The 24,169-nt window shown below is 47.0% G+C and overlaps 3 protein-coding genes across 9 annotated transcripts in view; 1 reads left to right on the top strand and 2 right to left on the bottom strand.

Annotated features, from left to right (window-relative positions):
* Positions 1-2,599: 2,599 nt before the first annotated feature.
* On the bottom strand, positions 2,600-20,835 carry ZSWIM7 (zinc finger SWIM-type containing 7). Of its 3 annotated transcripts, none has more exons than XM_075719511.1 (6): positions 20,794-20,835; positions 15,187-15,284; positions 13,222-13,243; positions 9,387-9,489; positions 3,694-3,798; positions 2,600-2,888 (listed from the first exon to the last, which is right to left on the bottom strand). In XM_075719511.1, exons 1-6 carry the CDS (start codon positions 20,799-20,801, stop codon positions 2,772-2,774), a joined length of 453 nt encoding a protein of 150 aa, XP_075575626.1. In that variant the 5' UTR covers positions 20,802-20,835; the 3' UTR covers positions 2,600-2,771. The 3 variants fall into 3 exon arrangements, with proteins under 3 accessions (XP_075575626.1, XP_075575627.1, XP_075575629.1); XM_075719512.1 differs by lacking the exon at positions 20,794-20,835 and adding an exon at positions 15,872-15,886; XM_075719514.1 differs by lacking the exon at positions 2,600-2,888 and adding an exon at positions 3,011-3,162.
* Positions 15,888-20,069, top strand: TTC19 (tetratricopeptide repeat domain 19). The gene is made up of 10 exons (XM_075719510.1): positions 15,888-16,173; positions 16,248-16,321; positions 16,410-16,520; positions 16,766-16,804; positions 17,372-17,428; positions 17,694-17,755; positions 18,331-18,425; positions 18,627-18,781; positions 19,084-19,246; positions 19,758-20,069. The coding sequence occupies exons 1-10, from the start codon at positions 15,888-15,890 to the stop codon at positions 19,889-19,891; spliced, it is 1,176 nt and encodes a 391-aa protein (XP_075575625.1). The 3' UTR covers positions 19,892-20,069.
* The window catches only part of NCOR1 (nuclear receptor corepressor 1), a 76,517-nt gene continuing 72,451 nt past the window's right edge, over positions 20,104-24,169 (bottom strand). For 3 of the 5 annotated variants that reach the window (XM_075719507.1, XM_075719506.1, XM_075719508.1), the window contains exon 47: positions 20,104-24,011. In XM_075719507.1, coding sequence (XP_075575622.1) covers positions 23,824-24,011 — 188 coding nt within the window. In that variant the 3' untranslated portion in view covers positions 20,104-23,823. The remainder of the gene's footprint in view (positions 24,012-24,169) is intronic. The other 2 variants (XR_012831526.1, XM_075719509.1) reach the window with 2 other exon arrangements.

Below are 24,169 nucleotides of genomic sequence, written 5' to 3'. Positions count from 1 at the left end.
TTGTGAGGACAAAGCCCACTCAACAGCGGAGCAGTCTTGATTTGTACTGCAAGTTAATGACTCCCTGCAACCACGGCTCAGTAATTACTGTGCCTGGTTTCATATGTAACTGTGATATGCAAAACTAGACAAAGGTAGAAAGAACAGTGCATTAATTTCTGAAGTACGAGCTCCACGTCTCCAGACTGCATGACGGCACGTGCGCTGCTGTAAATGAACCAGTGTTTCTGGCATGTCTTTTATTTTGCAGGGCAGTTTCATTGCACAACTGAGAGGAACAGGGAGGGGAGTCAGAAAAACAGCCTCCCTCCTTCGTGCCCCAAAGCCAACTGTGGTACAGAGACACAGCTGTTCTTGACTAGCTCAAACCTGCCATCGCACTGTGGCCCCCCCCCCTTACAAAGGGGAGTTTTGCCTGAAGGTCCCTACACGGTAAAGCGGTACCAGCTCTCTGCGAAGGACTCAATGTCAGCGGCATCACCCTGCGACCAGTGAGAAGCTGGAGTGCAAGGATTTGTGTTAAATATGGTTTTCGGTGGTAACTCATGCAGGGAGGCAGGGATAGGGAGCAGGTCTTTTAGAACCAGGTGGCAGGGAAGGAAGTTTAAACACAGCCAGTTCCTGAAGAACAGGTCCAGTGGACAGACTGTGATGCCTGGAGCAGTTTGTCCCTGATAAATTGTACTTGAATCATACAGAAATCAGCTATTTTTTTTTTAACTGCATTGCACTAAAAGGGGGTAATATAAGACCCCCAGAGTTTCATTTCTCTGGCATATATAATGACAAATACGGTGTACAAAATCAGCTGAAAAGCTGATCTGAAGAAATCCTGTTCCTGCAGCATCTGCTGTGCCAGCTGGCGTGACCTGCAGGCAGCAGCTGCAGGTATGACCTAGGGCCCACCATGCAGACAAGAGGACGGCTCGCTAGGAGTGATGGATTTCGCTACCGCGTGTGTAGCAGCTCAGCCGTAAGATCTAGCCCCAAACCTTGGTGAATCACCAGTAAGCTCTGAATGGGTTTGTACATGTTTATGCAATGTCCAAATTTAGCTACAGCTCAGTATCTCAGGTACTGGCATTTCCAAGAAGATGAATTAGTTAAAAGTTACTGTCCCACGTGTTTCTCCTTCAACAGCCTCATTGAGCTTTGCTGCATCTGCCTTGCTCATAGTCCAGCTAACACATGTAGCCACCTCCTGCCATTTGGGCAGGGTTTGACTCTCTCCTCCTTTTATTCCTTCCCTTCAGTATTATCTTTGGCTGTGTTCCTTCTGTTAATCATGGCTGGAAACAAGCAGGGTTTCACCTGCAGGTCTGGCAGTGTTGCAAAGCAGTTGCAAGCCACATTTATCCTTACAACAAAGAATGTAATCTCTCCCCTCCTCCTGGCTGAAAATGAACCAAACTCTGGACAGCACGAACAGACTGAAACATGCAGCACTGCAGTACAGAGAGATGGGCCCAGAACACTTGCTCGTATGCGACAGCTTGCACTGCAGCTCAAGCACCCGCTACTGCTACCTTTCATATGCCTCTTATGAGCCAGAATTCCTTTAGACGTGTGTGGTGTTTCCTCAGTATGACTGTGCCATCGGGGTGTTAGCCATTATTAACTATGGCCAGGGTCGCTGTGGTCTTTAGGCACATTAAGTGCCTTCGTGGATCTGAGCCAAAGTAATTTCAAATAAAAATAGGACTCCTCTCTTGCCCCCTCAGAAAAAAGCTCTGAAGGTTTCTATAAGAATGTGAAGTGAAAATAGCAGAGGAACTTTCTGTAGCGAGTGCAGCTGTAGCTATTCAGCTATCACTCATTACTGCTCTAATGTACATAGGATGGATGTGTTTTCCTCATGTTGCTCAGATTTTGTATTTGCAGTAACTGTTATTTACATACAGAATGCTTAATTTACCACCTACACAACCTGGCTCAGCCTGTGCCCCATTATTTCTTGTGGTGTTGTGTTCACACGGCGTATCATACGAGGCCACGCTGTACTCGAGGAGGAGCCCAATCTCAGCAGAGGCAGGGAGTCACAGAGCTGGAAGGAGCTGGTTCCCAGCTCACCGGCTGGTGTGCGGAACGGGGGAGCAGCAGTCTCCTTTCCCCCATGTCTGACATGGACAACCTCGCCTTGCCTATCAGCAGGAGGTGGTCAACTTGTCTGAAATGGGTCAATTTAAAAGCACAGCAGCCAGAGTGATGCTTCCAAAGATCCTGTATTAGAGTAAGCACAGCAGAAGCACAGACCTGTCATCGGTCTCGAGGTGCTGAGGGGTCCCTTGCCCTAGTCCCTGGTACAGGTTTTGCCAGCGACGAATCAGAAACTGCTTTGAGTTGCCAGCTGCAAAGAGCCACTGCAGCATCACCCTGTCAAAGGCCAACTCCACAAAGTCGTGCAGGCACTGGAAGGGCGGTGGGGTTAGTCAAAGCACGAGCAGAGTTAAAAAGGTTGAATGGATCACCGAGACCTGCTGGACTGTTCGTATCCCCACATCACAAGCACACAATACTGCAGATTAGTTCAAACACCTTCAGCAATCCCAAGAATAGCCTAAATAAATGAAACTAAAGTCAACACAGGCTTCTTAACGTTTATTAATTAATTCATCAGTGCAAGGCTGCTAATTAACGTGATGCTTGGCTGCAGCACAGGAAGAAACCTACCAGCCACAATGAACATTTGACAGCCTTGTAGACACAAAAACATGCCAGCTACACAGCTGGGAGGGTAGACAGAAAGCACGTCCACATGTGATCCAAATCCTTCATCCTTCATCCTCTTCCTCAGCTAGTAAGATGCTTGTGAGCTGCTCCTCAGAGACAGACAGTTCCTGGCAGGCTCCCATGGCCTGACTGAGGTAGACAGCAAGTATATGTTTGCACTGCAAATAATAGCGCAGCCAAGTTAACAGCAGGAGCAATGCAGGAATGTCATGCTCTATCTGAAAGCCACAAAAATCCATCCTGGCTAGAATGGGTCTAATGAAGCGCTCACCCCTCCCAGGAACATGGTTCCCTCTTGGTATGCCAAGCCCTGGCGCAGGCTGGCGCTCCAGTTGCACCAGGATAACGTAATACAGGGATCTGACACACACCGAAGTGTTAACTGGCTCCTGATGCCTTCCCCACACACATGCAGAAGAAGGTAGACCCAGACTATAAAGAACAAGAGTCAGCTTGGTACTGTCTGGCAACCCACACGGCTCTCAAAAACAAGAGTATTAGGCCCAGCTGACAGAGGTCCTGGAACGGACGGGCTTCCCATGAGGGAGGGATGGTTGACACAGAGCAGGGGGACATGTGCAGACCAATTATTTACCCTGAGCCCTCCCTCATTGGCACGAGGTGAACTGCACCATTTCATCAGCCAGAGTCCATGTGGCAGTCCCATTAGCAGCAATAGCCCTTGTTCCAAGAGACCAGGGATTATTCATCTCTTGAAAGTCAGAACAGTAATGTGTAATTAAGAACAAAAGCCCTCCCTAGCCCTTGTAAGGCCTAGCTCCACCCAAATACCGCGATTCCCAGAGGCCAGATTATGCAGTGGGTCAGGCACAGCCTGCGTGGCCAACTCAATGCTCATGTGTTGGCTGCCTCGGAAACTTCAGGCTGCTCAGGTTCAAGAAGCAGAGCACAGCCTTCTCCCCCATTCCCTGTCCCGGCCCCAAGTTAAGACAGACAACTTACCAGAAGGCTCTCGCTTTTCTGCAGTACAGTAAATCCGAAAGCGGGACACGTGCAGAAGTGGCAGGAACTGTAGCAGGTGTAGAGTTTGCCTGAGCTCCCAAGGACCTGAAACAAAGGCAGCGGAGGTCGTGGGAGTCAGAAACAGCATTCACTTTTAATTTCTCTAACTCTTAGCCTGTATCTGGCCTGATGTCCTCCCCACAATGACTCACAGTATGCAACTGGCGAGCAGGTGCCACAATACAAAAGCATCCCCAAACACTGCAGCGACCCATCTAAGCTTGAAGTTCCTCAGCTTTCTCACGGTCTCTGCACACTTCTCTCGCTACAGATGAGGAAGTGCTCCTGTACGTGCACCCGTGCTTACAGCAGACCTCAGCTCCAGTGACTTTGCTGCTAGGAGATCAGGGACAGGGCAGTAGCACTGAGCACAGAGCCCCCTCCCCTGATCTCCCAAAGCTGGCAGGACAGCAAGGTGCCAGCCCCTTCAGCAAGCTTCCTCCCCCAGTACTGGCAGACACAGGATAATTGAAGATGATGAAGACTCTCTTGTCACAGAAAGCTCATTTGTGAATCCAGGGCCACCACAGACCTGGGGATGGAAGGAGAGCAGCAGTGAGCACTCAAAGCGAGGCCTTTTCTACCTAGCTCCAGTGGCTGAAGGCTGTTGCTGTTCTGCTCCAAAAACCAGCTGCAGCTACTGGAATCCAGTTTTGTCTGAATAAACAAAGTTGAAGTCTCCAGAGAAGAAGACTCCCTGCTCCATCTCTGGTTTGCGAACAGCACTGCCAGCTTTTCTCACATGCTGTTCCTCTGTAAGGCTGGTACTGAGGCTCATTGCTCTGCACCATGGGCATGGGAGGCAGGCAGCCAGGTGAGGGAAGCATTCATTTCCAGCATGGAGAAGCTGACAGGCAATCTGTGAGCTGCTGGAGCTGCCTGCACAGTATAGGAAAGCCCACCTATGCATTATTTCTCTTTTAGTTTCTTCAAGATTGGAAAATAGCTTTTAGAAAGCTTCTTTAAGAGCCAACTGCTCTGCCCTCTCCTATTGCAAGGGAAGGGTCTGCAGGAGCAGAACATACTCGCAGACTTTAAGCAGAAACCTGCGCTCAATAGTGTGGACTTTACTAACACTCTGAGGCCTAAACTGAGTGCACCCCATGGCCAAAACACAATTACCACAGAGTATTTGCCATGAGGTGTCTCATATCTGCCACAGTGAGAGCAAGTGCTTTGTGTCAGCTCTGTGGCCTCGACAGCTGGCACTAACTCTTCCTGGATATTCCAGAGAATGGTGGGGATTTACATGGGTTTAATCACCAGCAGCGCCCTCCTCTGCACACAAGCCTTTGGGCTCTGATGGGACACCGCACTCCTCTCCCATATCAGGCTTTAGATTCTGGTTGGGTTTGTGGCACACGTACACCTAAATCCAAAGGTAAACACAAAAAACTGAAAAGACAGTGGAGCTCTGCAGAGTGCTGCTCCCCTCCAGGATGCCCCTGGCACTCCTAAGTCCCTCCCAGTCCAGGGCTGCACTTGCAAGGGGGTCCTTCCCCTGTCCCCTGGAGTCCTCTCTGCACCCCTTGCCCGACAGGTAACAGCCACAAGTTTAAGCTCTCCCACAGAAGCGCCTATGCCACGTAATCCCCCTTACTCCCAGCAGATTCAGGACATGAGACTCACATTCCCATTTCAGGGTAAACCATTCTTTTTTCAGTCCTGCCTCTACCCTGGGCCCTCCTTATACTCCAGGCTGAGTTTGTTTCACTTGTGATAAGTTTGTTTTTCTCTAGCCCCTTTGATTGTTTTTCCCAAGATGAAGTATTCCAATGGTGCCTTTCCTTCAGAAGTGTTTTCCTTTGAGAAGGCGGGGAAGACGCAGACACTGCCAGATTTGGGCTGAGTTTAGCATTCCCCCGTCCTGACCTAGATGGCAAGAATGCAGCTTCTGCCTAATAAGGCAGAATCTAAAATCTAAAGACCAAGAGAAAAAGGTGCCTCTGTTTCTGGCCAGCTGCAGCCAAGCCAGGCACTGGGGTGCAATCTTGGCCCTGAGATGCTGTGAGATTTCCTTCTGCTGCCCTCATCTCCAGGCACTTGCTGGCTGCACAGCGAGGAAAAATCACCTTGGTGGCGGCATCCCTGCCAGCGTGTGGGGATGCAGGAGGGCCAGCTGTGGCACCATGGCAGCTACTGCTGCCACCAGTGTACAGCTAGGTAGCACCGTGGTTTGTGCCAGGGCCTGATGCTTAAATCCTTCACGGTGGGGCAGGTTGCCATACAGTTCTAGGAAAGTAATTAAAAAAGACATAAAAAAGAAGAATCCAATAAAAGTGCAGGATGTGAGCAATGCAACTGACAGCTGGCAGGAGGGCTAAAGTACTGCCTCTCCCCCTGCTAATTGACTTCACTCCCAAAGCTCACAGCATTTCCGCAACTCAGGCATAGCTAATAGGTGCCCCAACTGCCGCCTGCTCACCACCTTACACTTCTGCTGAATCCAGCGCAGCTCCACCATTAGCCAGCATCCACCATCTCTGCAGCAGGTAAGACTTATTTATCCCTGACCTGGAGTTACAAGGGTTGGCTTTAGTCTGCAGTGTAGGCAGGTATTATACAAGCTCTTCTGGGATAATTAACAACTCTGAGGTAACATCAGCCCTTGAATACCCCATCGGTGCTACTCCTCTATTAAGTAGCACGCGCATTAATGCCCAGGCATTAAAAGACAAATCATAGCTTTCACTTGACTGAGGGCTCTTTCTTCTCCCAGCTTGGTTCCTGAGGGCAAGAGCTGCCTACACTACAGGCTGCAGTCCTAGGGCCTGTCTGAGCAGAGCCATTTTCCCCTGAAGCAGTACCTAAGACATGCTGGGCGATATGGAATGCAAACAGCATTTTAGCCTGTGAAGTATCAACATCTCAGATTTGGCTATGATGACCCAAAGGAGTTTCACAATAGGACCAGCCTCATTCTCCAGATCCAGCTGCAATTGAAAGCACCACTTCACATTCCAGCTCAACCACATCTGGGTGCAAACAGCAGAGCTGACTTTCTGGGGAATAAGTGAAGGGGATGACTGTGCATGTGTCCAGGCAGCCATGGAGATGCCCCACCACTCCCCACTGCACTAGACATGCTTCTCTGCTGAGGGAGAAGTGCACACAGCTGGGATACATGTCTACACCACACACACATGAATGAAGAGCCAGTGATGCTACCCAGCTACTCTTAAGTGCAGTATCCCACTCAGTGTTTTGGTTTCTAGGGCCCCAGATTGTGTTCTTGTCACTGCTCCAGCCAGTGGCCTCAGGGGAGGCTCTGGTCTTTGTTTCCGCGTCTCAGACAGCTGTGCTGAGGAAGAATTTTGCAATGGGACCAGCCTCACACCCCCAGAGAAAATATCTCTTCAGATTCCTCTGTTAATGAGCTTATCAGCATGTCCTCAATCAGCAACCAAGCTCCACTGAAGAGGAATGCTGCTCAGAAGCACACATGCACCTGCAGGCAGGGGCTGCTTCCCGTAGGCTGCCTGTCAGCACGGAGGACACAGGCACAGACCCTGGGTGATGCAGAGGAGCCACTCACATCACACCCATCAGCTACAAAGTGCCTGGCTGAAGGCTGGCCTTGTCCTACATCAACTTCTGGCGACCAGCCCTGATCTACCTGCACAGGGATTCCTTCCCCGCAGGGGAGCCAGTGGCTCCCTTTACCTGCAGCGGCAGGCAGAGAGCAGTTCTGACACTTGCTCTTTTCCAGTGTGCACCGTCTGAGCCAACTGTTGGGACCATCAGTAGATATTAATCAACCAGCTCCCATTCAGTGACTTCAGGACTGCCACCAGCAGGAATTTTTGGCCCCTCACGTCAGCGGGGAGAAGCCTGGGCAGTGTGGAGGGGTGCCTGCCTTGCTGCAGCACGCGCACTGTTCAGCAACAACCCTGCCCAGACCCCAACAGGATGTCAGGGCAGCACCCAGCATATCAAAAACCTCTTGCCATGCTTCTCTGATCTCCTCCGTGCCTTATGAGGCTTCCTGCATCTAAGAGATTAATATTAAGCCTCTTAAGATGCAGACAACTCTGCCACGCTGCAGAAAAGCTGTGAGCATGTGAGCACGCATTTAGGCTCCCTGGGAAGACCAGAGGCTCTAAGCAGTCCCCCTCATCCTTCACACAATAGGGTGCTAAGTGAAGACTGTGCTTCCCAGCCTGCAAAGCTCTGCCTTAGCCTGCATGGCCCGACAAAGGTCTGCAAGGAGAATGTGACCATTCTCTGCCCAGTGGCATATTCGGCTGAGCAACAGCAAAAAAGGAAAAGCCTTTAAAGCATTCAATTACTGAGGCAGCTGCTGTCTAAGCATCCTGGAAGCAGTGCTGCTTAGGCTTTACCAAATAACCACAGGCAAGCCCTCAACTCAAATCAAAGGCTATGTTCTTGAGCCCTGTATGTTTATGAATCATGCCTCCCTGGAGGAGCCAATGTCCTCTCCAAGGCCCCAGAAGCGATAAAGACTCCATGTGCAATCAAGCAATGCAAGCTCTGAACACGTGAAAAATGTTTGTGTCATTACCCAGGCCTGGCTTCACGGCTTTTCTCTTACCCTAGATGACCCCGAAGCATCTCAGCACCTCCAGTGAAGGAGAGAAGGCCCTTTGCAGGGAGGATATTTGGAAATGTTCCTCTTGGCTGCTGCAACAGCAAGCAAAGAGATTTCCCCCTTCTCTGGTGTGTGAAAAAACACAGCACCAGGTTCAGCAATGGAGGGGGCTGTGCTATCTGATGGGCTTAGTAGTGCTAAGTAGAAGGAATTGGGTGCTTCTTCACCAAAATCTTATGGGCACAGGGTCCCACTGCTTATACAGCCCTAGCTAGGGCAGACCATGCAGTGTCTCTCTGATTCTGTGACCCCATGGGCTGGATGCAGCTGGTCAACGGCTCACAGAACACAGACTGTCCCCAACAGAGATGCCACCGGTGCTGTGGCACAGTAGAGCAAGGAATTGTCCATACCACAGAAAAGTCGGAAAAGAGTGCCAACACCTCCTCTCTTCACCTAATGAGCCTCAGCTCCATCTCCGATCCTGTGCTGTAAGAGGAATTTGATTTTAGGGCTAAGGTGAGCTTTTCTCCCTAAAATGCCATTTTATCAAGATGTTTCTGTGATTCACAGACTTGGCTACAGTGAACTAGAATGAAACCCACGAATTTGGCCTGTATTGCTTCCTCCCAGGCAGCAAGGATCCTGTTGCCAAGTACAGGTCAAGAGTGTTCAGGACACTGAGGATTTGGAGTGCAACAGGGAAAGAAATGCAGCGATGGCAGATAACACTGCCGTTGTGTACAGTTTGTCAAGAGAAAGAACTGCCTTTGCTGGATAGGATGGAAGTAATAAAGCAAAATTAGCAACTCCTGGAAAACATCCTTCTGATCGTGATACCCACAGACACGTAAGAAATTGTCTCTGACTGGCTGGGAGCCACAAAGAAAATGGTAGTATACCATGCTGTTCTAATCCATGGCTACTGCTCTCCAGTATCACTTTAGGAGTTCGTAAAACACTCTATTCTCTCCGTGTTTATCCAAGTGCCCTTCCATGTTCTGCAAGTTAGGAAAATATTGGCTCACATGTCAACTGGAAACCATCAGAAAGTAAGACTGAGGAGGAGAAAAACAGTGTATACCTGGTATGCAGTCCTTCCACTGGGGGACATGACTCGGGTGACAGAACGGTGATCCACCAAATCCAAAGCCGGGACAGCAGATGGGCCAAATATGAACTTCAGTCTGAAAAAGAACGTGTCTCTAGTTAGGTTACACCACAAAAGGAGACTACCTGGCTTAGCCTTAGTCCATGGGATTTAGCCCTGTGGAGGCCAGAAAGCCCGTAGTCAAAGGTTCCCGTTGCCTCTCAAAATCCCACCAGTTACAGCTCCATTAATTACACTACCAAGCAATGAAGTGCACTTGTCATTCTCAGCTTTGCTTCTGCCCAAGTGCCCACCAATCCCTGCCCTATCCCTCTGAGACAATCCCAGTGGACAATCGCTCTCCTGGAAGACAGACAGGACTCAGTCCTTAAGGACAGCCTCTACTCTGCCAGCTATTCGGAGCATCTACATGGTTTTTGATATTCTTAAGAGAACTTCCAAATTTCCAAGCTGCTTCCAAACAGTCCCAAATCTCTTTGCAAAATCCCACTTGGATTTAATTACAAGGCATTTTAAAGATTTTTTGTACACAGGACATTACAGTTAAGTGTTTCTTCTTCAGCACTATGACCCAAACACTATTCTGGCTGCCTGCTGCACAAACAGGACATGAAGTGGTTCCTGTCCTGAACTAAAATGAGACAAAGTGCATCAGAGATACAGAGGTGAGATTTTTTTAGTCAGTGTCTATGTCTGTGACACAGTGTTAGCCATGTAGGTGAGGAGTTACCTTTGAGAAGCATTTCTGGCTTGACAGTCCCTTTAAAGATCACTGATTATTGCAAAGAGAGCGTAGGTGAAGCAAGAGACAGAGGTTGTCCTTACAGTGATCCGATCAGCCTTTTTGTTAGTATTCCCATAGTTCTTCCGACACAAACTCTGTGTAGATAGAGCACTGGCGCTTAACCTATTTATCAGTGAATCTAGACTCTAAAGCTGGAAACTTTGCTTCTGCCCAGCACCCTAAATACACTAGGTCTTCTTCAGAGGAAGCTGCACCTCTGGCAGCAAAAGCAAGACATGCTGGCAAGGAGAAGATGCAGGAAGGAAATTCTGGGGGAGGCACAGTGCTGGGGATCCAACAGAGGTTACAGGCAACAGGCAGTGTCACACGTGCAGCCCAATTATCCTTGCTGCGGTAAACTGTGAAACTGTCACACGAGCACAATGAGCGTAAACATTGATTTTAGTAGGGGCAGCACCAGGTAAACAAGAGCACACAGAGGCCGACTTGCTAATGCTAAGGGGAAAAGAGGTTCGTGCTCTGGGACACCTTAATTGTACATACAGGCTGTCCTGGATGAGTTGCCCCAGATCAGATTATTGATCAGTTGGTCTTGAATCCCACCTCCAGTCATGGCCCATATATCATGCCTTGGAGCAAGGAGAGAGCAACAATGATACATAGCTCCTTGAGCAATAGGAAACGCAGCAGTAGGGCTCCTTCCTCATCCCAGGGAAACTGGTTTAAACCCGGGAGAATGAATGAGTCATTTTGTAGTGATCACGTCTCCTCTATCACAGTCACAACTGAGGCAGAAATTATTCTTTCTCTACCCACCAAACTGCACCAATAGGAAGCTAAAGACCAGCAGGGAGATACTTAAGACACTCCACTGCACATGGAGCCACCAGATAGCATTAGTTTTTCATCTGTAATCCAGCTACCAGCAGGACTCAGAGACAGCAAATTTGTTCCAGATAAACACCCAGGGACAGCACATGCCTTATGTTACTCCACCCTCCCTAAAAACCCTTTCCCTTTCTCCTTCCAAGCAGGACACATCACCATGCAGGGACGCACCACTGCACAGCATTTATGGATTAGAGAGTGCCTGGGATAGGGTAAAGCCAAGGTTAGCCAGGTTTGCTCAGGTACACTTTTGCTTCCTGAAAAACATGGCCTCTACACAACTCTCTCCTCAGCCTCAGTCCTGTGAGGCAGCACCACGGAGGCACATGTTGGTGTCTGGCCACTGCTGTGGTCAGTACTGTAAAATTCCACACCAGCAAGTGGAAAAATAAAGAGCTGTGAGTGCTGAAAGCACAGTAATTTCCATCTACACACTCACTGTCTGCACATCCCCTGCCATGCAAGGGTATATGGTAAGCTGCACGTCAAATATGGACATCTGTACCTTTAGCCTATTATCCAGATAGCTCGTAGGCTTAGAATTTATTCTAAACCTGTAGCTCCAGCTGCTTTGAATGTGTTCTGAAGAGCTCGGGGGCAACTCAGTTAACTTTACAGACCTTTTATCTGCTGAGAAAAATCTGTGTAGTCTAGATTAGTTACAAGGGTAAACAACAAGAAAATCAGCAGTGATGAAAATAGTATAAAACATGAGCAGGAGAAAAGGAGAAAGCAGAGGAACACTTCCAACTCCAGTGAAGACACAAAGAGCCAAGGCAGAGCCCTGGCGTCTCGGCAGCACGGCTGACCTATGCATCTGAGTCAATCTCATTGATAACAAGCCAAGCAGACAGACTTATTCCAGGAAGACCAAAACTTTGGTTGCACAAACTCATGGCAATAAGGATTGGCTTTATCTGAGGACTGAGAGGAGGTGGGTGGGGGAATACTCAACATAAGACATTCCTTAATGATTAGGTCTGGGACTATAAGGGGACTGCATTTAATGAGTTTCAGTAACTCTTTCAAATTTGGGGAATTTTTTTTTCATTTATACAATTTGATCACTTTAACAGGAAGTAAGTAAGGGAAATGCCCAAAGGATATTCAAGGACTTCAGAGATTTGGAAGATATTCAGAAATTAAATCAGAATACTTCTGAGCCGCTGGTCACAGGGAACCAATGGAAATCTGACTGCCAGGAGTTACCACCCAACCGTTATTAAACTTAACAAGGGAATTTCTTTCCTTCTCTTTTCTTTTATGACAAGAAGGAAACAAAAAGTTACGAGACTTGTCAAATATAATCCCACCCTCCAAAAGCCATTGTGGTCCCAGAAGAGGGAGCCAGCATGCGTATCTTTCACAAGTGTTATGTTAGATAACTTTAGACCCAAAGATATTAAGGCCTGAAGGGTTCCTGGTGATCTCCTCTCCTGGCTAAATTACAGGCAGGCAGGCAAGAACACAAAGTTAAAGGTGAATCTGAAAAGCCTTTGTTACTGTGACGGTGCCTTTTCTCTACCTTCAACACCAGAAGCTGTGAAACTTGGATCTCTTAGGAGACTACTTGGGAATGACCGAAATATTCACAAGCTTCCATCAACGCAAGGACGGTGAAGCTGACCTGAGGCTTCTTCTAAACAGAAGAAAACTCTCAGGGTAATCTTCAAGTTAACAAGTCCCTTGTGCAGGGAGATGATACATTCACTTCTCCCTTTCTATCACACATGCCCATGACTCAAACAGAAGAAGGGATCTCAGGATGCTGGTGTGCTCACAATGATATGAACGCAACGGAGACGCAGCACTCCAGCAGCATGAATCACTCTGAAACACAGTCCACTCTCACAGAAAACATTCCAGATCTGAGGGTGGACTCAGAGCTCAGGTTAAACATTCTGGGTTTCTGCATGTTTAATCCACCCAAATTAGAGCAAGTCATCACAGGAGATTCAGTGATACAAACATAATTTCATGAATCTTTGGAAAAACCCTTGAGATTGTCTCTTTGGACCTTCATTTCCACTACCAGCAAAAACACGTAGTGGCTCTGCATGAGAAACATGTACTGGTCAAACACAGGAAAAAAATAGCAGTACTATGATGAGAGCAGATTATCAGCTGCCCTTTAGCAGGACACTTGGGACAAGAACTGAAGCAAAAGATACTTACCCCAGCAGCAGGTCATCGGGGACTGCAACAAAAAAGAAAATGAAGCGTGATTTTGCTGAACTTCCCCACTGTGAGAGACATCAACATGACAGGGAGGCTAATGCCTCCCTAATGTAGCCCCAGAGGCCACACAGGACCGCAGTGCTCTAGCCATCCTCTCTCGCCACCAAAAAGCAACAAGGAACAGCAAAATTATCTGCTATGGTAGTGCTAAGGCACTTACCAAGTACAGCAATTAAATATACATTCAGAAGCACAGGGATTAATTTCAAAAAGAAATGCAGAAGCCCAAATAAACCTACTTTTATATTATCCTACTTCTAAAAGCATGCAACAAAAGGCATGCAGCCTCAACATCTTACTCTGTCACTTTAAGAAGTTGGTTAAAAATATATATATTGGTTTCCCTGAAACTCTCTTGGCATGAGTTGAAAACTCTGGCATCAAAACTTTAAAATGTTGTTCTTTTCCCAGCATAGTCTTGCAGGGCGCCACTAGTTTATAGCTCTTAATACAGCACACAGAAACATAACATCTTCACTTATTTGACCTTCTTGTTAAAATGGAAAATTACACTTAAGAAAATTAGTCTGTTTGTTGGAGCTAACAGCTTAGGGTCTGCTCATCCAATCTGATCTTTCTCTTATCACTAATGGGACACAGTGTACTACATCTCTGTATTCCACTGGAAGATCAGGACTTTTGACTTTAAAATCCTTTGTTCCAGCAGTTCAAAATATTGTCTATGACTTAATGCTGTTGGTTTGACTTTTCCAACTTTATTCTAATTTAATTCTCCAAAGTGATTGATCAGTTTCTTTCTGCAGTTATGTCTCACTGTACTATTTTGGTGCTTTAAGGAGAAGTATACCTTAAAAGGAATGTTGACTTATTTTTTTTTTCTAGTTTAAAACAGGATTTTAAAAGCTCTTTTAAAAAGTCACATGTAGATTTTGGATCTACTCTAACCTGGCAGGAGCCATACTACAAGTATGCCAGAAAGCTGTCAATGTGGTCACTCTGATGGTTTAGACATTAAGTCTCTGCCCATTTCCCACTCAAAAGTATACTCAAACATACTGCTCTGAAAATTTATTTGGTTGGTTTTAGTGAAGATATTCCTGAAATAGACACTCTCCTTAGAAGAACCATTCTGCACTACTTATCAAGTAAACACAAACACGCATTTATTCTCTCAGCACAGATTACAGAACTACATTAGTAATCCAGAGTGCAATGAAAGTAATTGTTCCTAACTAGCTGCTAGAATTGCCCAAGATTTAACTGTTGGCTTATGCTTGCTTCATTCAAGCAACGCGAAAGTTGTTCTTTGCCCTGGGCTTGCTAACACACCACCCTCTGCCGGTCAGTGATGCAACGCGATCGTTTTGACGAAGATCTCCCTCTCAGCTCTAGTGTGAAATTAGTGTCTATAAAAACAGCAGTACAGTAGGCACAACAAAATGCCTACCTAGAAGTATGTAAAATATCATCCCTCAAGTGCAACCACTTACACTACAAGCTCTAAGCAAGCGGCATTGCCCTAGGTCCCACGTTCAAAAAAGCGTCCAACCTGGTCTAATTTTTGGAAGGGCCTGACTTTTAGAAGGGGGCTGCTCCTCATTACCTGTGCTTCAAATCCCTTTGTGTCCAGACAAGTTGTATCAAGTACAGCAATTAAACATACATTCAGAACCTTGGGGATTAATTTTAAAAAGAAATGTGGAAGCCCAAATATACTTACTTTTATAATATCCTGCTTTTAAAAGCATGCAAGAAAAGGCATGTGGCCTCAACACCTTACTCTGCCACTCCTGAAAGTGAAGGCCACCCCTTATGCAACAGAGTCTGCAGAAGATGCAAGCAAGGAGCGGCTGACAACCCTCATTGCTACCTGAAGGTTTGACAGCGCCAGTATTACTGGCTCACCGCCTGCTTGGGATGGTTCTGGTTTTCTTTACGCACCGTGTGAGGTCTCCTGAAAAGCCTTTTTGATCTCTTTCAAAAGCTCTTCTGCTACTGCTGGCAAGGTACTGTCCATCTCATTGGCACTGGCCTCGTGACTGGAAGCAAGATAGAACAGGAGACAGTGGGAAATCATTAAGATCATTACAGATACTATAAACAGGGACAGTTTATCCGGGCAGTACTCTATTTCAACCCTGCGATGAGGCCAAGGAAAAGGCATCCTCAGCACCTTTTGGCCTCTGATTTTTTTTTCACTTTCTCGGAACAACGGGTTTCTCAAACCCACACGGGTGTCTCTCAGATACCCCCACGTATAAACTGATCCCGTGGAAGGGCGGGGGAGGGCGATGCAGCTGGCAACAGGAAGAGGCTCTGGCCTGGAGCGTCCCGGCGCCGGGCCACGGCAGTTCCCGGCAGAGGAGGACGCACAGCCCACCCGCCGCCGCCCGCGTCCCTGCGGCAGGGGGGCCCGGCTGCCCCCGGGGCCTGCGAGCCGCGCTGGGGGTCTCTCAGGGAAGGGCCGGCGGCTGCCAGGCCCCGGCAGCGGGAGCCGCGCCGGCACCGCCCCGCACGGCGGCTGCTGCCCGCTGCGGTCCCCGGGCGCTCCCTCGGCACGGTGAAGCCGCGTCGGAGCTATTTAAAGCCGCCGGTCCCGGGACGGCGACGCCGGGGCCGGGCCTACCTGTGGCCACGCCGCCATGAGGGCGCGTCTCCATAGCAACAGGCGCCCTTTGCCCCAGGTGACGCACCGGCCCGCATCACGTGGCGCTGGCGAGCTCTTAAAGGGCCCGCGGGGAAGGATGCTGGCGGCAGCGGTGCCGCGGGCCCTGTGCCGCCTGGCAGCCCGGCGCTGCCCCGCGGGGCTCCCGCCGCCCCGGGCCGCCTGGCGCGGCGGGGCCCGCGGGGAGGGGAGCAGCGGCAGGACGGGGTTCGCGCGGCGGCGGTGGGCCCGGCCGGGCGGGGGTGCCCTGGGCTTGCTGGGAGGTGAGGCGGGCGGCGGGCCGGGTGGCTCGGGGCAGGGCAGGGCGGTGCGGGCGGCGGTCACCCTCGCCCCGCAGCCCTCTCCCTCTTCCCCAGGGACGCCGAGGAGGACGGCGAGGACGCCATTATCCTGCTGCTGAAGAAAGCCAAGGTGAGGCGCCGTCCCCTGCAGGGCCGCGGGCATGTCACGCGTGGGCCCGGGCGGTGACCGGCCCCTCGGCTTTGCCCTCTCTCTGCAGCTCAGCGTCATGAAGGGCGAGCTGGGGGAGGCCGAGCAGGTCCTGCACCAAGCCTTGCGGCTGGCGCACCAGTCGGAGAACAGGAAAGCCATCGTCTACACCTACAGCATGGTAGGGCTCCGGGGGGCTGGCAGGGCGCGGGCTGGCCGCTCTCCTGCTCGGGGCTGGCCCGTGGCGTGCCTGGGCCGTGCTAGAAGTCACCGTGGGGCTGCAGTTCCCTTCGCGGGGGTGTCATGGCATATGCTGGGGCTATGGTGGAGCATATGACGGAAATATGAAGGTAGGAGGAAAAACAATTGTGTTGAGGCTAGTCCCTGTAGCCTTTGTGGAGCTTCAGCACTGTCTGTCTCTTCCAGATGGCAAACGTGGCCTTCATGCGGGGACAGCTGGACAACGTGAGTAACTCTGTTTCCCTTCTGAATTTTAAGAAGTTGACATCTTGTGCAAGGTCTTGTCGTGCCCAAGATCATGAAGGTGTGGCATGCTGTGACAGGCTGCGGACTGAATGTTGCAAGGCGGAGATCCTGCAGTCCAGAGCAGAATAACTTGTCTTGGGACTGCAGTGCCATGGAGCACATGCTGCTAAGAAAGATGCTTTCAGAGTTAAATTTTGAGCTCCAACGTGGCGTGCAAGGGAAGGAATACATTTTACTGTCAAATGCCACAGTTAAGCGTTTAGATGGCTGTCCCAAGGAGAATCTGGGAAAGCCCTGAAGGCACACAGATGTGGTAAACTCATGGCCGGTGCAGGAGTGCTAAAGTAGAAACTGAAAGGACTCTACTAGTTGGCAGTACCTTTGGGCTCTGGTTAGCCTTTCACTTCTGATGGGTCTTGATGTGCAATGTAAATGCCACAAATTGTGAAACGGGTTTCTCCCAGTAGTCTGCCGCTGTAAAGAGTAGAGATCTTTTGTTTTAACTGCCATCATTCCTCAGTATTCTCTTCAAAATTCTCATTTCAGGCAGAAAAGCTCTACAAAGCAAGTATGAGCTATTTGCTTGCAGGGGACACAAAGGAGGTATGTTCTTCTGATAAAGGCTTTCAGCTGGAAGTATTAACAATTCCTTGGTGTATTTCTTGTGCTGTAATACCTCCTACTGGAAATTTGCAATACTAGCTATGAGCTTGCTGGCTTCTCAAGAACATCCTTTAAGGGGATGGCAGCTCTGGAGACAACAGGATGGGCATTTTAAAGGTCTAAATTTCTTCTCTGGCAAAGTAATGTTTCTATTGGGGAGATGCAAGAAGAGTAACAACAGTTGTGTTGTGTGTCCTCCTGGCAGGATGACAATGCAATCCTTGAGATGTCCCTCAAGCTGGCCAGTATCTATGCTGCTCAGAAACAGTGAGTTTCCTGCTAAAGGCATCTCTTGCTTTCATCTCGGCTTCACAGTGGTAGTGGTGGCCCAGCAGGGGCTTTTTAAGAATAGAGTGCCTGAGGAAGCTTTGGTGTGATGAGATACCATCAATGCAAAGGTTCCCACAGGTGTGATATTTGCCTACCCACTGTCATGCAGCACAGTGATTGCTGTTGTGACCTGCCCAGCTTAGGGGAGAAGTAGCCTTAGAGGACATGGCTCTTTAGTCTTAAAGCCACACCTCACAGGAGAGAAGGTTTTTGAAGCAGTTGGTGGCTGGTAACTTGTAGCTTCATTTTTCAATGGAGCATCAGAATGGGTTGCCTTAGCTGCCCTTCTTTGAGGGGAGAGAGGGGACCTCTGTGCCTCTTGGATCCCTTTGCCCATGGGTCAAGAGAAGGGTCCAGGCCATAATCAAGAAGAGAGTGCTGAGAGCAAGAAGGTTCTGGTGAAGGGGAAAAGCTGTCTTACAGGCCCTCTAGAGTGAGGGATTGAAGGTGTTCACATCTGTCCCTTCAGGGATGGAAGGAGCCTTGCTTTGCTGAGTTGTTGTACTTTGCAGGCACAAGTTAGCCCTGGCTGGCTATGAGTTCTGCATCCTGACCTTAGAGGAGAAGATTGCTAAGCAAAAGGACTTGCCTGAGGATGTCTTACCAGGTGGGACTGCCTTGTCTGTCAAAGGCTTCTCTCATTATCTTTTCTCCATTTCCCTGCCCTTGATGTTGCTTTCCATATTGCCTAAGCACCATCTTCGTGTCAATCCACTGTCTCCCACTGCACGAGTTTCCTGCTCTTGTAGGATGGAGACTTATGCTTGATCTTGTAGAAGTGATCACTTCCACTCCTCTCTATTTGCAGCTGAAGAAAAGGCCAACACCCGTCTCTTGCTTGGGATGAGCCTAGACTCCTATGCTCGCTATCTCCTAAACATTAATCAGCTCCCAGTGGCCCAAAAAATGTATGAGAAGGCTCTGCAGATATCAAATGATGTTCAGGGAGAGACTCATCCACAGGTGACGTGTACAATGGTAGTTGGACTACTAGGGAAAGAAAGGCTAATCTAGGGAATGAGGCAGCCTTAAAAGCACCTTTGCTACCATCAAATATATACAGCACTAAATTAGCTTCTGTTTTCCTGCCAGGAAGAATGAGCATGCTGCATGCTGATATATAAATATAAGAGACTTTCTTACTGAAAGCTGCTCTGGGAAATACTACTTTTACTAGTGTGACAGGGGTATGAACGTGATGATCCTGCTGCCCCAGACTTCTACACAAGTCTTGCTCTGAGGTTTCCTTTTCCGTCCTGGTGCAGACTGTGGTCCTGATGAATGACTTGGCAACTGTACTGGATGCGCAGGGGCACTACGATGAGGCATACTCCTACGTGAAGAGGGCAGCTGAGCTGGCAAAGGAGACTCAACACCCTGAGGAACACATGGTGCTGAATAACCTGGCAGCAATTCTAATGCATAAAGGTAGGTAAATAAATGTCCAGCCCATGTCACTGTGCTTGTGCTGACTGCAGGATTGAACTACAGTGTTACCTTTGTGTTACTGTTTTTAGTTTAAGCAGTAGGTCTGCTGACTTGGTGTAGGCAACTTGTATTGTGTTCAAATTTAATTCAGCTGCTGAGGGATCCTGTCCAAGATAAATGCAGTACTGGTGTATCTGACTCAAAAGGTGCCAGGGAATGTGGTTTCCCTTGTCCTGTATGTATAGTAACTGGTTCCAAAAGGCTGTAAGACATGCTTGAGACTTGTTTCAATGAGATCTTAATGCTGAAGCAGCACCTTGTCCTGTCATCCTTGCTGCTGTCCAGCTCTTTTAGCTGGCACCCTATGCTGGATGTTTGCTGAACCTTCCTAGTTCTTGAAGTGTTCCAAGTGGTCGTTTGCATGTCCTTTGCATGTGCTCAGCCTCAGGAGAGGACTCTGAAAATGGGCGATGTAGTTGGCTAGCCATGCCACTTTTTCCTCTTGCTACAGAAGACTTTCTGCAAGCAAAACAAGTGTACAAAGAAGCTCTCAAGCAGGCACAACAGAAGGGAGATGTTGCCTCTGTCCAGCATATCCAGGAAGAACTAGCTGAGCTAGCCAAGAGGAAAAAGGGCTCCAAATGAGTTTGGCCAGAGTTCAACCTTGAGGTGGCTGACAGCAGCAAGGGTTGGTCAGTACAAGCAGCCTGGGACCAGCCTGGTGCAATTCTCCATGGGCACAGCTATGAGGAGTTTAAGGACTGCTTAAGAAGGGCTGCTATTGCCTAACAATTGAGCCCAAAATAAAGTTGTGAAATTTTAATTATGTAAATTTGTGTAGTCTATGGTTAGAGTGACCTGTGGTGCTAGTGATTTAACTTTGTCTTGATTGCCAGCAAAGTGCAAGTCTAGCCTGATATTAATACTTGCAGTTAAGGAGTATAGTTGTGTCAGTGCTACCGTTCAGTATGTATTAACTTCAACAGAGCATTTCCCAGACTACACCCATACTATGACAGAGCTGTAGGTCCCTGTCCTTTTCTAACAGGTTGTCTGAAGATCAAGTGTTTTTCTTCAAAGCATTTAGCATCCAAAGATAGAACATGCCCTCTCAGAGGAGGGGTGAGACTATCTTACCAAAGCAGAGCTGCTGTCAGAAATAAAACTTGGCTACCTTACTCCAGTCAAGAGCACGCCAAGTGCCAAAGCTGTCCTCCTTTCTTGGATAGGTCAGTGCTAGAATGCTGAGGCTTCCTCTTGGAAAAGACGGTATGTACATACCATCAGGTTTGTAAGGTACATGCCTTCATGTGAATCTAGTAAGAACAGCCTGGTTATACAACAGAATTTTTCAGTTCTTCCCTGTAGGGAAGCCTACTGTTAAAGACAAAGGAGAATTAAACCATAAGTTATCAAATCCATATTTAGCTAGGATAGTAGAACTAACTGTAATTCTGTCACTAACCAAGCATTATTTTAACTTCTCATTTTTAAGAACTTCAGCTGTTTGGTATATCCCTTAATTGCATCACTATTAGTTTACTTACAGTAGCATTAGTGGCTTCAACTCTGCTTAACTTTGAGCTAAGAAGAGGCATGCAGGTTTTCTAGAGTAGATGTTCATTGAAGCTGGAAAAACTCAAGTCACGTATACAGCTTTGTTCTCAGCAAGCTAGGAAGTAAAAATATAGCTGTTACAGGCACGCTTGTACTAACAGAAAGGCTCTAACACATTAGAGCCACTCTTCTTTAAAGTCCTGGGTTTTTTGTTTTTAAGTGGCAGACCTTAGACACTCCAGCAGTGTTAACTGGGAACCCTGCAGCACTCCTTCAGGGAAGTGTTTTGCCTGTTCTCATTAACATAGCTTGATGCTGCAAAACAAGAGGGAGACACAGGAAAAGCAAATGGAGAACTGATCCCCTTTATTGATTGGTCTGAATCCAGAAGTCACTGTCTACTGAAGACATTTTGTGGAAAAAAAAAAGTTGAGTTTTATGATGCATGGGTTTTTCAAGTCTTAAATGATTTCATATCAGAATCACGAAACATATCAAGATGAAAGCATTGTGAAAGCGCTGATCAGAAATCAGTTAAAAATTTGTAGTAAACTACACTTTGTAAACATGATTTACAAACACCTTCCTGTTTGAAACAGGTCAGATGTAATTCCATACTTGAAGATTACTGGAATTGTGGTAAACCCTAACTTAGGCTCTGGAGAGGTTTTTTTTACACTGGAGAAGTTAGAACTCTGATAACAAACAAAAAAAGCAGCAACATCTTATGTGCAAATGCCACTCAAGCTGTATCTTAGGAGAAACTGGCTATCCTACTTTGGATATCCTGCTGCTGCAGCAGCAATAACATGAAGCTTTGCAATGAACATGCTATACTTACTGTACAGTTAGCAAAGACATTTGTCTGTACATGCCTCTCACGTTGTATTTGTTACACTAGGAAAGTGAGAAAAAGTGAGTTTTAGAGTGGAACTTAACTCTCCACTCCAAATTTAAATTTACAAAAAGGTCAGATCAACTTATTTTCCAGTATATGTTGCTGTGGGAACAAAAAAGTTAAAATAAGAGCACAGGTCTACAGACAGGATGAAAAATTCACTACTTTAAGCCAGAAGGATGGGAGGGCAAGAAAAATCTTTCTTAGAGAAAGACTGCAAGGAGATTTAAGACTGCCAACTGATCTACTCTGATGCAGTGTTTAAAAAAAAATAGCAAAATAATTCTGTATTTGCAATGCAGTGTCAAGGTTCCAAATGAGTTCCTTTGGATTTTTTTGTTTCCCACACTTAGGGCAAAAAGGCTTTCCTCTGAAGTACTCAAAGTAAATTTGCTATCAATAAATAGTTCTGTACTTCTTCCTGTTTGTAACAGGATCATTACAGTCCTTCCATAAGATGCAGAGCTTACATGGCTTATGGTTACACAGCTACATGATACCTTCCATACAATGTATTGCAAATACAGTGTTAAATTAAAAATATTTTGACTGGAAAATAACTTCAAGGCAAAGACTCTGTTCATCAATGAGATGCAAAAGCAGTTTGGAATCTGACAGACCATGCCACCCCCCAACTCAGTGCTATCTGTAAATCAGTCCTCCTACCCCAGAATATTTAAATTCACTTCCTGAGGTCAGTGCAGCAAAAAATAAGATGCTCTTGAAGACGGATGTCAGGACACCCTGTGATATCACTAACCAGATGTATGTATACATGAGCTACAAGCACATCATAGCAGGCATTGATAAATGAAAGATTAAGGAGGCTCTCCTAGTACCATATACAATTTAAAAAAAAAAATCACCTTAAGTATTGCACACTTTTTAGGAGTTAAGCCAAGCATTTGTAAAGACTTCCACCAAAAGCTTGCTTATAGGGCTAGGGATTGGGATGCAGACTTTAAAATAATTATTACATAACGATTTTAAAATCAGACTGCAGGAAGGTAAAAATCACAGTACCTATTTCAAACGGGTTGTAACAGAAGCCAAGTAGTTGACTCATGTGTTGCTCAATTATTCTATAAAAGCATTTTGTTTTATTTAAACTTGGGATGTAGAGGTTTTTCTTCTTAAAGGATTTATCAACCCACCCAGAGCCTCTGTTCAGATCAGCCATTTGCTGTGGTTAAATATGACAGTAAAATTTAGTAGCCTGTTTTGACTGCATACAATGCAGAAACAGAAAACACTAAGATAGGCTTTTGGGGCACAGTTAAAATTCCCAGTGTGCATAACAGTGAGGTATGCCTCCAGAAGCTGTTCTTTTTGTTTGTTTGTTTGTTTCCTTTTCAAAATGAACCATAACATACCCATGCAATAATATTTCTGCAGTGTTGCTAAATAAAACCAACTGCACCAAAAATGTACAATGTGGCAGAATTTAAAATTCAAAGAAATATATCATCTTATTCCAGCAAACTGGACTATGTTAATGTACAGAATTCATTAAGGGGTCAGTCTTAAAAATCAACATTTTCACAAGAGCTTGAACACCACTGAGGAAGTGTGTCTAGGGAAAAAAAAAAATATATAAAGCACAATGCCTGCAAGAAGTGGCACGGCATTAAATGGGTAATGATGCTAGGCTGGTTGGGAGGCTAGGGTTATGGTTAGGCTAGGCTGGTAGGGAGGCTAGAGTTATGAAGAGTACTCTACACTGGAGAAAATGCTTAAAAAAAAATTACAAAATGACCCCCAAAGTTTAGGCAATGATTTGAACATAAGTACACCAGATACTATAGCAAGGGAAAAAACACTGCAAAAAGTACTCTCTATTTACAGAAGAATGAATTAAAGACATTATGGTTTTCTTTACAAATAGATGTAGAACAGGAATAGTCCACATTTTTAAAAACTCTTTACATATTTATCTTTAGTAAGTCAACCTTCTTGATCACGATCCTCCAACACATGGCCTGTGCAGAAGGCATTTAATGGACTCTCCATTAATTCTTCATTGTGTGGCCCTTGCTCTCTTGGAAAGTCTCTGTGGGCACAAGTCAAAAATAGATTTCTTTTTTTGACCCGCAAGTTAAAAAAAAAAAAAAATCTGCATAGTTCAGTCATCACTGTCAGACAGAGTCTCATATTGTGCTGAAAGCAGTGGTGCAGGCTCTCGCTCCCATATCCTGTTCTGTTGGTGAGTGGTTGCTTGGCTTATGGACGGTGGGGCACACGCAATGGATGTTGGCGGTGTACTGCTGAGCATCCTCATCGTCAATGGGTTGTAAGGGAACTGTGTTGAACCTGAATCAAAGAGAGTTTCTCAAAGTTAAAAACATGAGCTGTTCCAAGAGATCTGTATCTGAAAGATAGTCTGGTTTTGGTTGTGAAAACTAGCAGAAAATCTGTTTCAGAAAATCCTTATATGCTGTAATCTTTTGACCAATATACCAGTGTTACAG

Source organism: Pelecanus crispus, chromosome 12 (genome assembly GCF_030463565.1).
Source record: "Pelecanus crispus isolate bPelCri1 chromosome 12, bPelCri1.pri, whole genome shotgun sequence".
NCBI classification, from domain to species: Eukaryota; Metazoa; Chordata; class Aves; order Pelecaniformes; family Pelecanidae; genus Pelecanus; species Pelecanus crispus.
The sequence above is the reverse complement of the archived record's forward strand: the minus strand, read 5'-3'. Positions and strand labels throughout refer to the sequence as shown.

Excerpts from the sequence above, each read along its gene's own strand:
- TTC19 (XM_075719510.1), top strand. The coding sequence starts at position 15,888 with ATGAGGGCGCGTCTCCATAGCAACAGGCGCCCTTTGCCCCAGGTGACG. Across the intron at positions 16,174-16,247 it reads TGCCCTGGGCTTGCTGGGAG|CCCTCTCCCTCTTCCCCAGG; the intron begins GTGAGGCGGGCG and ends CTCGCCCCGCAG. Across the intron at positions 16,521-16,765 it reads TCGTCTACACCTACAGCATG|ATGGCAAACGTGGCCTTCAT; the intron begins GTAGGGCTCCGG and ends TGTCTCTTCCAG.
- ZSWIM7 (XM_075719511.1), bottom strand. Across the intron at positions 3,799-9,386 it reads GTGGAAGGACTGCATACCAG|GTCCTTGGGAGCTCAGGCAA; the intron begins GTATACACTGTT and ends CCTTTGTTTCAG. Across the intron at positions 2,889-3,693 it reads AGAAAAGCGAGAGCCTTCTG|TGCAAACATATACTTGCTGT; the intron begins GTAAGTTGTCTG and ends TATTATTTGCAG.